The following is a 12141-nucleotide window of genomic DNA, read 5'->3' as shown; positions in this document are numbered from 1 at the left end:
ATCCATGGCCCTCCCATCCCTTTGCTCATGTGGGAGCCTTGGTGCTCAGGCCAAGGACGCTGATGATCTCAGAATCTGGACCCCTCAGCACAAGCTTGAGGTTCTATCCTTCTGATTTCAGAGGAGATTCAGCCTTTGAAATGAAGAGGACACACACTCTCTTTCTTGCTCCTTATCATCTGAAATGTCCTACAAGATGTTTTGAGGGTAAGGACTAAAATAGATTTATCATGAACACTGCTTTCATCTCTTTCTGCCATGGTTTCTATCAGCAAAATCAGGGAGATATGGAAAAGAGAGCTCCCTAAGACAGTGATCCACCCATGGATGTTTCTTCTTAAGGTTTTCTGCATGAAAGCAGCAGAAAAATTTCTGAGATCAATTCTGATCATAATTTGTCTTTATGGTAGGGTGGTTAGCAAAGAGCAACAATACTGAGCAACATATAAGCACTTACTGTTTGTTTGCTAAGGCAAAGCAGTGGGTTGTGCTAACTGTGCCATCATTGTGAGTGAATATACTTTTGCAAGTTTTCTTGTACTGTACTTAAGCCCCAAGGACATGGGGGGAAATGTCACCAGTCCACTTGGCAACTGCATCCTGGTGGATCCCAAGAGGTTCTCCCTGACCTCTGACCTGAGGTGATCCTGGGCATCTTGATCTCTTTCAGTCTGTTGATAACTGTTATTCAAAGAGGACTTCCTTATTTCTTATGGGCCAATATAGAGATTATGTGACTTAGAGCAAGTTCTCTCAGATGTCTCCTCCTCAACCCTCCTGGGGAGAGGAGAGAAGAGCTGGCATAGTGCATGCACTACATTTACCATCAGTGTGGTAAGTTCCCCACTACCTCTGAATTCCGAAAATCAGAGATATCCTGAGACAGAGATGTCACTCCAACTAAGCTTTAGTGCCCATTTTGCTGAGAATGAAGATTGGTGGACTCTGTACTTCTTTTTCTGGCTCATTCTTAGCTTTAAATAATACCACAAAAGTTGTCTACCTACAGTGCCACACCTATTTATTCCTAAAATATTATTTCACATTACTCCTACAGATCAAATATTTGAAAAAATGTAACAAGAATGTGCAACACACCTAATTTCTGATTCCATTACAAACATATTTGACTTGCTCAGAACCCATCTCAAATACAGGCGTTTGAACAGTTGGCTCAAATGAAAAGTATATTTAATTTGGGCAAAATTTTTATTTATCAAAAAATAAAAAGCAATGATTTTTCAGAGCTCTAAGATTTTCTAGAATGTCAGGCAGAACTTTAATGGGTTGAAGGTCTCTGGTTCCTAAAATGTATATGGTGTTTAGAATATTTCCAAAAGGTTTGGACACAATTTGAAAAGATTACTTAAATCTTAATGATGGTCTAGCAAATGGCTCACTGCACAACTAAGTCATGCTGTCTAACCTGGATGACGAAGACATTAGATATTAGGATCCCAAATGGAAGCCCACTACTCCAGCCCAAGGGGAAAGATCTCTGCTCTGTGCTAGGTAATTTAATTGAACTGGACAGAAGGTTCCCGAGAAATGCTAGTTGTCCCAAAGTGCCATGACATTTCTCTTTCTTTCTTAAACCTTGCCTCTGGTCTTTGATATGTTTGCTTTGCAACATAAGAAGGAACATTGGAAAGGAAATAGAGGTACTTACCAGGAAACTTGTTCATCGTAAATGAACTGTGAAAAAAATAAAAAGGAAAGAAGGTTAGGCACATACACGTGCATTAATGCGCAAACACGAGTGCTTTACGATTGCATGTTGTCTGCCCTTGTTGTTAGCTTGATGATAATCAAGGCTGGGGCTGGCCTGGAACACAAAGCACCTGTGGGCAAGCTCCCCTCTGTGCTGGTTTAGTCTATGGCTAGTGTTAGTGGAAGGACTCATGATTGGCAGACTGGGTGGGCAGACTATGGAGGGGAGAAGCATTAGATCATCCCATCCTTCAGCAGTTTCTGTCCAACAGTGAATTGAGAGGGAAACCATGATCAACCTGCTGTGTAAAATAAAACATATTGTAAAATTTTAGGTCTGGAAGGGGTGTAGGAGCTTGGCCCTATTTCCACACATTAGCCACTATGGATCACCTGTAAGATGTCTGGATTTCTCCATGTACTGTATAGCTCCTTCGAGCTTTTATGTAAGCACTTGAATTTCTCTGTATTCAACATTTTTCTTTCAGTTGACCTATATTTTGTTTCCTTAAAAAATTTATTTTCAAAGGAATTTAACATCACAACTAGAAGTGGAGAATCGGCATCAGTTGTCACCAAGTGTAGAGGGTGAAAAGAACACAATAACAATAGGAATTGAAAATCCTGGCTGCCCAGGCCCGGGGCCACAGACCTGCCCTTTTGTTAAAGGAGATTAGCAAGTGGCAGAGCAGTGGAAGACACACAACTGCCAAACAGAGATTGATCAGTTAGGATCCAAAGAGAATATACAACAGGACTGAATTTATGTATATTATCTAAAGTCATTTCTCAGTTTTTGAGAGAAAACTGGTATAATCCCTGCCCTTTGGTTTATATAGAGAAACAGAGTCGCAGAGAACATGAGAAATTTTCGTGGGGTTGCTCAGTTTGATGCAGAGTTGGTTCTAGAACTCAGGCCTGGTGTTCTTTCCATGACGCATGCACCCGTTTGCTGAGATGGCATGCTGATGAAGCTAAACGGATGCACCAGTATTTCTTTCAAGCAGGAGCCGAGGGCCGGTTCATAGCCCTTTCTTCCCACACTCACAGATATGGCTGCTTTGATTATGCTCATGTCTGAGTGGCTTTCCTTCAGGGGCAGTGGCCCAGTGGAGACTCTAAGGCAGACACTTGCAGGACAATCTGGGTGTAAAATGTTACTGCAAGGAGACGATACACTAGGCTAATGATGTGGTATCACTTCAGTCCCCAGGGATTATAACAACCAGCAGCTGTGAGAGACATGGAGGAAAACGTGCAGGGTACAGACCAGAGGCATATAAAAGGATCTTCCTCCAGTGACCCCAAAGGTGCACAGAGAGGGATGAATAGAAAGGGGCCACAATTATTTGTAACTCACTCTTCCTAACGAGACATTGACAAAGATGTTGGCTTCATCAGTTTTGTGGTTCTTGTCATCATTGGATTCAACGGGTTGACATTTTGGTAAAAATGCCAAACTAGAATGGGAAGAGAATTTAGGAAGTAAAGGAAGCACTCGCTCCACCCAGGCTGGATGGTGTGCAATCTACTCCCTGGAAGGCATTCACAGCTGCTTTTGTAAAATCACTAGCTCTAAAATACTGTCAAGAAACCATGGGACAGAACAAATAAATCAAGTTGGAAAATGTTTTCTATTAATTGAAATTAATTCCATATCAGTATTGGGCAGTGGAATGGAACAATCAATTCGTAGCCACTTTGGAAAGCACGAGATACCAGTAAAAAGTTTATTTGAGCACCAATTTAATTTTCGTCTACCAGAGAAAGCAGGTGATACTTTATAATATGAAAGCAGCTTTTGGAAAGCCTTTATTCTGTGTGATTTGACTGACATGTGGGGGCACGGATCAATATATCTTCAGCTGTCGATTATTTCAATGATCATATCAATGAGAAAAAAAATCAGAATGGGTTTAATCGTACAAAGAATCCCAAAGTAAGAACAGAATTTACAGGGAGCACAATAAATCAGAGAAATAGTGGGGAAAATTTGGACAAGATTGGACATGGTACACAATTAAGGATGGAGCATTATAGGCCTGAAGTCCAGGTGGTAGCTGTGGCTGGGGGAATTGGGGGTAGGAATGTGGTTCGGGGAGGAGGATGGAAAAAGAGAAATGCGATGATCTCGCTAGAGTACTAACAAATGTCAGTGGCCTGGAAACCTCCAAAAAACTGATGAAATGAGGCCTCATTCCTGACCACTTGGCTACTCTACCGCTAATGAGCAAAGCGGTCTGGGTTTTATCCCGCTACTTTAAGAGGATTGGATGAAAAAGTGACAGGACTCAAAAAAGAACAATACAACGGATAAAAGGTATTAGAAAACAACCAGACTTTAGGAAACTCTAAGTGGAAATTGGTTTGTTTATGGTGAGAAAGATGACGAGGGTGAGTTATGTGGTGTTACTTGGAAGAGGCTGACCAGCTGATTGTCATCCATTCAGAAGACCCAAATCAGAAAATAATTGTTCACAGAATGTTCCTTCAGGGGAGTACATCACTGGACCATCCTTAGAGAGTGTTGGAATCCCTGTCTGAAAACTCTTAAAGTGACAAGGATAGAAGACTCGCTGGATTGTTGCTGTTGGTTTGAGAGAATGGATTTGTTATTCGTTACCGATTTTATTTATCTTAAGAAGTATTGCATATCCCTTTGTATTTTCATGCTCTATCTGTGAGTAAAAGAAGACAAAACAACTTCCCCCATTCCTTATAGCGGTATTACTAGAGCAGGAGACAACCTGAAATCATTTTTACGACCTGCCTGAAACAAGAAGCTGTGCCCCAGTTCCACCGGTCACCACGAGGTGGCGCTCATGTTCTAGCCCTTCAGCCTGTGTGCACTGCCAAGGCAGTAAGATTGACATAAAGTCAGTCCAAGTCCATTTCGTAGCTTCATTAAATCTCCTGAAAGGAGGGCAAGCACCTCAAGACAGACAGCCTCCTGAAGGAGGCTTCAGCTAATCCACTGCTGTCACGGGGCGAGGCGACGTTCTGGAGGCAGCTCTTGCCTGGTGTTCTGAGGTGGGAACAGGTCCCTCATCTTATGCCAACACTTAATCTCCATGATACACTGCAGGGGAGGGACCTCCTGGATGGCCTTGGGAACTGATCCTCCCTTTTCTCAGTCCGGTTTTTGAAAAAAGGCCTTGGGAAAGCAGCTCTGTGGGCTCTGCTGGATGTGTATGGGGCCAAGCACTGAGTCCACCCCCAGTGACTACATGTGGATGATGCTGACTGATATCTGGGTCCCAGATTTGCTGCATATGGCTGGTTGGAGGACCTGCTCTCTGACCCCAGCCGTGGTTCATCCAAAGCTTTGCAGGTGTTCCAGAGACGAACTAAATGGGAACACACAGGAGTGAATTTGAAAAAACACTCTTTTTTCCAGGCTTCGGAAAAATGGCTGGGTACCATGGAAACCAGCTTTTCAGTCCTGGTATCTGTTATAGAATTTTTCCAAGAGAGATGGGCTGACATTAGGCAGGTGGATCTGTGGATGTCAGAACATCCCAGGGAACTGCTGATGGAATAATGGGGAGAAGATGTGCCAAGAATTGCCCAGGTGTGTGGGCAGGAGAGGAGAGGTGGGCTAGGCTCTGTGTAGGGAGGCAGGTGGCTGTCCCCACATTGCATGTCAGTCCCTGGGTGGCTTACTGTAAGCTGTAACCATGGAGCAGTGTGGCCACATTGCTGAAGCTAAGATTTCGGAGCCTGTACTATAATCACTAGTACCATTAGAATTTTAAGCAGTGAAAATAATAGGAGAAAATCAACATCATCATTCTCTTTCAAGAGCCTGAAACCTCGAAAATCTTCCCTCCCTTGCTGGAAATGGAAACTGCCCCTCACAGACTTCTCACTCGACAGCGTGGAGACCCTCTCAGGAGATGTGCCCAGATGGAGTTCTGACTTCCTTAGCTTCGGGAGCCAGGGGTGCAGATGGCTCAGTCATGGTGAGTCCATCTGAGGAGGATTCAGATGGAATACACTGGAAAGCTGCTGGCTTGTATCAATACCGTTTACACTTGAGGGTTAAACAGGAACTGTGATATTAGGATCTTTGACAGGCAGGCTTGACAGTGGTGGGAGCTGCAAGAGGGCAGGAGGGTGATAAGCCAGAGGGGCAGGGCCATGGAGGCCAGTGGTGGGTGGAGGACAGTCATTAGCATGACTCTAAGGTGTTTTTTCTCTCACAGAAAGGGCAAGATAAAAGTTCTGGATCATTTAATACTCGTTGTTTTAATAAACGAACTCCGGGCAAGGGGAGGCAGAAACTATTCCTTTCTGTCTAAAAACATAAAGTTAAGTGGTGCAGACACACTCCTCTAATGGTGGGCTGTGTGGTGGGTGAGGTAAAATCAAGATGATTTCAAAGGCTGAAAGAGACAAATTTTGTTGAAGGGAAAATCTGAATTCTGTGCTGGAGCGGTGTGATGTACCATCTTAGACACCTGCTCTGATAAACTTGCAGTATTGCAGCTCCCTGACCTTGGGCAAATTTCTGAATTTCTGGAGCCCTGGTTTTGCCATCGGTAAAATGGGACTCCTATAATAGGTAGCTTGTATAGTTGTGAGTATTGAACTGGAAAATTTTCATCAACAGGCTCAACATAGCACTCAGTCAGTCCCATTTAAGTATCCACATTCGTTAAAACTTATAGATGCTGTGAGAATGTATGTCTAGTTTCTACTGAAGAATTCGCTCTCTACAACTGTGCTATTCAAAATGATAGGCACTAGCTACATGTGGCTGCATATATTTAAATTAATTAAATTTTTAGTCCCATGGTCTCACTAGCTGCATTTTGAGAGCTCAGTAACCATATGTGCCTAGTGGCTACTAGATTGGATAGTGCTGCCTGGGCCATCTTTGGCAGCTGGGTCAGCTAAGTCATATCTCTTTGTCCCCACGAAATCTTCTCCAGAAGGGAGATTGCAATGAACCATCCAGAGAGAGAGGGAGCAGCATCACCTCGAATGAGCCTTTTGCTGCTGTGCCAGTGCTCCAGTTGCCCGAGGGCCCCCAGCTGGTGCCAATGGCTCACCTGGACCTTCTTTAGTGGGCAGCACTCCTAAACCTGGATTCGTGAGCCAGTCTAACTTATCGTGAACCTGTCTGAGGCCTATCCACTCAGCTGGAGGTTTCTGTTCTCTTAAGGCTCACATCCCCAATCTCAAAGCAGAGATGAAGGGTAAAAATAAGGTATTCCTTTTAGGTCAGCTGTTATACTGATGATGTAATGAATCATTTGCATTTATGGAAATGACATGATTATGTAAATTATAATAACATTTGAATAAAAGACACTGCAGGGCCTGCTGGAATTTGGAGCAAGGGTAGGACTGGGAGGCTGGAGCTGCCTGTGGTGGAAGTCACTGGTGGTAGGTCATGGGGGTGGGAGAGAAGCAGGAGGGTCTGTAAGGATTTGGAGGCTATTTATCAGGTAGATGCATGCAGGGACATGCTCCAAAGAACCCAGAATTATCCCAGGTCTAAAAAGGTGAACTTTCTCTTCCAGAGAGAGATCGGAGTCACGGGGAGAGCCTCCGAGCCACGTCCAGCTTCTCCAGGGCCTGAGGCTTCACTGCAGAGAGTGTAACCAGGACTAACGAGGATGCTTGATGGGGCAAGGGAAAGGCACTGAGACACACATACTGTATGTTTATGAGATTATAACTGCTTTAGACAATAATTCATTCTTAAGTTCTTCTGTTTTCTCATTTAAAAAATGACAACAAACATACTAGAAAATAGCACAGGGAAAAGGTTGGGTGAAAGCCAAATACCTAAGTGAACTGAGCCCCTCATTTCTAAATTAACGGCTAAGCTCTGTTGGTTTCAGAATGCACATGCTTGTTTTACTCCTATGGTTCTCCTTTTTGGCTGGTCCAAAAGGAATCCAGGTAATAACGACTCTGTTAGCACTCTCCTGGCACAGCGGCCATAAGCATCCCTGGGGAAGTTGTCTTTCCTGCTCTTTGGATCCCCAGGCTCCAAGGATTGTCCTCGGGTCTCCTCTGCTGGGTCTGCAAGGCTGACCCCGGGATGTATATAGAAGTGGCATCTGGTCTCACTTAGTCCAGACTTGCCCTCTTGTTGAATGAGCTCTTTATGGCATCACCTCAGGGAACTGGTAGTTCTGTCTTCTGACCCTTTCAGAACCATAAAAAAACCCCTAACAGTTAAAATAAATTGTTCAGGTGGTTGGTAATTATTTGTAGATAGGAGGAAGGCTTTTTAAAAGTAATTTGAAGTGCCCATTGCAGGTCTTATAGAGAAGCTTAGCATTATAAAAGGAAGGCCAGAAGAAAGTGATTTTGTTACCATGACATTAGGGGAAACACAGAAAGAAGAGCAGGAAACTTTGACAAAAAGATACAGTGTGTGTGTGAGCAGCAGCCTAGTGCTGGGGCATGGTACCGATGTGGGGACAGAGAGACCTCCATTGCTAAGTGCTGCTAAGTGCTAAGTCTTCTGGGTATAAGACTATTTTACTCCTCTGCTGGTTTAAAGTTTCTCATGAAGATGACTCTGAAAATGAACAGCAGCCAGAAATTCAGACAAGCAAGCTGCCACTATGCTTTGCTTTTGAGAATCTCAAAATTTACTCTAGAAGTGATCATGGTCATGCAACAGATGGACATCTGGAGGAAATGGTGTCCCAGAGTATTTTGATGTCGAGTTTCTCAAAGTTCAGTGTGATGCTGCTGGCATTAGAATCACCTGGCAGCAGGGGCAGTGGAAAGTCTGGAGTAAAGTGCAATTTCCTGGGTCTTACCCCAGATCACACTAAATTAAAATCTCTGGGTCGTGCGTTTTAAGTAAGCACGCTGGGCGTTTCCAGTGCACACTGAAGTTGGTGGAACACCAGATAAAGTAAAAAGAACAAAGACCGAACCCTGAGGATCCAAACTTTATCTTTTCTATCACTTCCTAACAGTGGAGAAATGTTATTTTTCTCAAAATCACAATACTCTAGCTTTGACATCTGGACCGTAAACACATAGTACATCCTCGGAATCACTTGCTTCTGCACCTTGTTCCCGTCTGAGGGGGAATGCAAGCTGCAGGCAGCCTGCTGTTCTGCTGGCCCAGCTCTGTGATTCACCCAGGCACTGGGGCGCCGACTGTGGCGCTTTGCTCAAAGACCCCGCTCAGGCGGGTGGCACCTGCAGCCAGAAGCAAAACCATTCTACTTCCTCACACATCATTAGCAACAAGTACGTACATTTATTTCATCTTGGACATGTCTAGATGAATTTGACAGAAGACAAGTTATTTCACACATAGACCAGGAGGTGTTTATACTGAAAACAGAGAAAGAAGCCGACACCTGCAAATGTATTGGGGTAGACACTGCCACGTCCCTACTCCTGGCCGTCTTGCCTAAGCTGTTCTGTCTCATCATCTTGTCTTTCTGAAAGTGGTCATCTCTTTCTTGAATTTGGCAAAAATAGAGAGTTGTGTTTATTTATACCATCCCTTAACCATGTCTCTTTAAAAAAGTAACTTTCAGTCTACGGCCATGCCACCCTGAATGAGCCAGATCTCCTCTGATCTTGGAAGCTAAGCAGGGTCTAAGCAGGGTCAGGCCTGGTTGGTACTTGGATGGGAGACCACCTAGGAAGACCAAGTGCTGTAGGCGTTAAAAAAAAAAAAAAAAGTAACTTTCAAAAACTATCCTAAAATATCCAAAAGGCTGAAGAGTAGAACACAAGTGATCAGTGTGGTTCATGCACCAAGGGACAAAGTTCACTGCAGAGCATGTTTGAGATGTCTGGGCTTGCTGAGAGTCGTCTAGATTTGGGGTAACCATTCATTTCCACAGGGAATAATTGAGAACAAGGTCCAGCAGGGCTCTCTGAACCCTCCCCTGCCTGGGGCGCTCTCACCCTCCTGATTATCAACGGCCGGAATGAGGGGACTGGATGTAACTCAAGAGCTTCATTGTTAAGAAGCACTGTCGACAGAAGTACCTATTTGGCTCCTTGTGGAAAGTTTTGTATTAAACATCACTGTCAGTTTATTTGTAGAGATTTCCAGTTAAATAATCTACAAGTTAAATGGTCTGTAAACAGGTGAGCAAATCCTTCATTATATGTTCCTATTCTATAAGTAAGAAAACTAAGAACTGGAGAGACGGATTTTTCCAAGGTCACTAAAGCTGGTAAGTGGGGGACCAGAATAGAAGTCAGACCTCCCAGCTCTCAACTCAGTTCCTTCTGATTTGCCACCCTTCTCCTGGATGGCTTCGCTTGCCACACGAAGGGGTTTGGGTTTGTCCCTACAGGTGACATAGAGCCATTGACCATTTAAACAAGAGACTAGCATTCTCAGGTGTTCTTTATAGAGACACCATTGGACATCTCTGAGGACTGACTGGGGGGAGTGGGAGGAGGGTGGGTGGAATGATACTACTGGTTGCAACACTGACCTGCAATGTAAAAGGCCTCAACTAAAATGAGCTACGGAGGGGCGCAGTGGGGAGATTTTTAGGAGACGAAGATCCACAGGACAATTAAGTCAAATGATATAGTAGCAGCTGGGGGAAAGGTCAATTTCATATCATTCCTAGATTGGGTAGGAGGATAGGAATAAGGGCTGAAATATAGAAGGAGGGCCAGCTTTGACAAAATATCCTAAATTTAGAGACCTGTTGAGTTTGGGACATGAAGATGTCTAGTAGAGATTTGCTTCTCCACGACTGGACCTCAGGGACATGCCACTGCTAAGAGCGCAGTGCGGGGGTGTCTGCACAAAGGTGGCGGTGGCAGTGGGCACTGTGGGAAGGGCAGGGCTGTCCTGGGAGAGCAAACAGAGTGAGAGGGGGAAGAAGTAAGGTCCAACCCAAGGACACTGATGTTGAAGGGAGTTACAGAGCAGCCCATGAGGAAAGTAAGAAGGAAGTGACAGGAGGGTCACAGAAAAACAGCAGGGACTCTCATGGAACCAGGTAACCAGAGTCTACACTCCTGTTCTGAGCACCAAACTATGAGGCCGGGGTGCTGGGTGACCGAAATAGCCGAAAGAAAGAAAGGCCTCCTCCACACATAGACATCCATTTGCTGCTCATCATCACCAGAAACCCCGAACCTGTTCCATAGAGGAGCCGCACATGCAAACCCCGAGTCAGGTAGGAAGGACGATCAGGAGTTCAGTGTAGGAGAATTCAGGCGAGGTGTCCATCACACACTTACCACGATGAGTGCTACCACAGACAGTGTGTAGTAAATCGAATCCCTCAGCAGGCACCAGGAGGAAAGAGCCACAACCTGAAGGAAAAGGGGGAAAAAACAGTAAGAAACAGGACATCGAACAGCAAAGGAGAAAGAATGGCTCCTGGAGGTTCCGGCCAGTGATGAACCTGAAACATGCCCTAGTGTATTTCTATCTTCTGTCCTGGACCAGTCGATCTGCCAGTCAATATGAATTTATTTAGGTGTATTAGTCTGGACCTTCTGAAGAGCAGATGCCAAGAAGAGATTACAGTTACAACAATTTTATCAGGGGGAGAAGCCTATGAGAGAAAGTGGGGAAGGAGGTGGGGGAGCTGCGAGTGCCACCCAACATGACTCTGACCCCTGTAAAGGAGAAAGGGAATGTTGGATGGATGTGTTCCAAGCTGCAGGGCAGTCTGAAGAAGGTTCAGGAAGACCAAAGGGGACCTCTGGTGAAGGGGCACCTGTCAGAGGAGTCCAGTGTCTCCCAGAAACGGGTCAACATCCCTAATGTCTCGTAAGGGGATAGCATAAACAATCTTACCCTGTGTCCTTGTCAACACTCTAGCATCTGCCACAGCCCATGCTCCTGTGTGGAATGAGCACCTGAGCTGCCCTTTGGAAGGTGCATGGGCAAGCCTGACTGGCAGTCCCCTCCTGGCCTTCTTCTCTCATCTGTGTTATATGCCTAGTCTAGTTGGCACTTGACCTCTGGTTTAATCAGAATTTTTAACGATCAGTTTGCATATCAATCTGGAGAAGATGTTGTTCTTGGGCAGCTGGGAGTTGTCCTTTTAAAGATATGATGGCTTTGCTGAGCTTATGCTGATAGGCATGTTGCTGAGGGCTAAGGCTGCCTCAGCAGCTTTGTCCAGATTTCCTGTAGGAGAAAGTGGCTCAACAAAGAAGGACAAAGGAGCCAGGGCTGGGCATCATGCAGAGGAGAGGACAGGGAGGAGAGGGAGCCCTGGACGCCAAGGTAATACCCTTATTCTGGAGGAAGAGTCATTTCTCCTTGGTATGTTCTTTAAAGTCTCTTTTTGAAGAATGCCTCGCATTTTTTTTTCTCTGATTTTTAGAGCAGATCCATGTTGGCAGACCCTCACAGAGAAACTGGGGACAGTCCACACCACCATGTCAGAGGTGCTTCCTGGGCTGTCACTCACAACTCCCTCCTGCCTCCCTAGAAAAGTGTCAGCTATC

The 12141-nt window shown here is 44.9% G+C and overlaps 1 protein-coding gene and 1 pseudogene across 1 annotated transcript in view; one reads left to right on the top strand and one right to left on the bottom strand.

The window, feature by feature from the left end:
- Positions 1-12141, bottom strand: part of SLC24A3 (solute carrier family 24 member 3) — a 66058-nt gene that overhangs the window by 46498 nt on the left and 7419 nt on the right. Inside the window, exons 2-3 of the mRNA XM_011371329.2 lie at positions 10918-10992; positions 1670-1695 (exon numbers count right to left, since the gene is read on the bottom strand). Of these exons, the coding sequence (XP_011369631.1) occupies positions 1670-1695; positions 10918-10992 (101 nt within the window). The remainder of the gene's footprint in view (positions 1-1669; positions 1696-10917; positions 10993-12141) is intronic.
- Positions 9236-9365, top strand: LOC111746857 (annotated as a pseudogene).

Source organism: Pteropus vampyrus, unplaced genomic scaffold (genome assembly GCF_000151845.1).
Source record: "Pteropus vampyrus isolate Shadow unplaced genomic scaffold, Pvam_2.0 Scaffold7, whole genome shotgun sequence".
Classification (NCBI taxonomy): domain Eukaryota; kingdom Metazoa; phylum Chordata; class Mammalia; order Chiroptera; family Pteropodidae; genus Pteropus; species Pteropus vampyrus.
The sequence above is the reverse complement of the archived record's forward strand: the minus strand, read 5'-3'. Positions and strand labels throughout refer to the sequence as shown.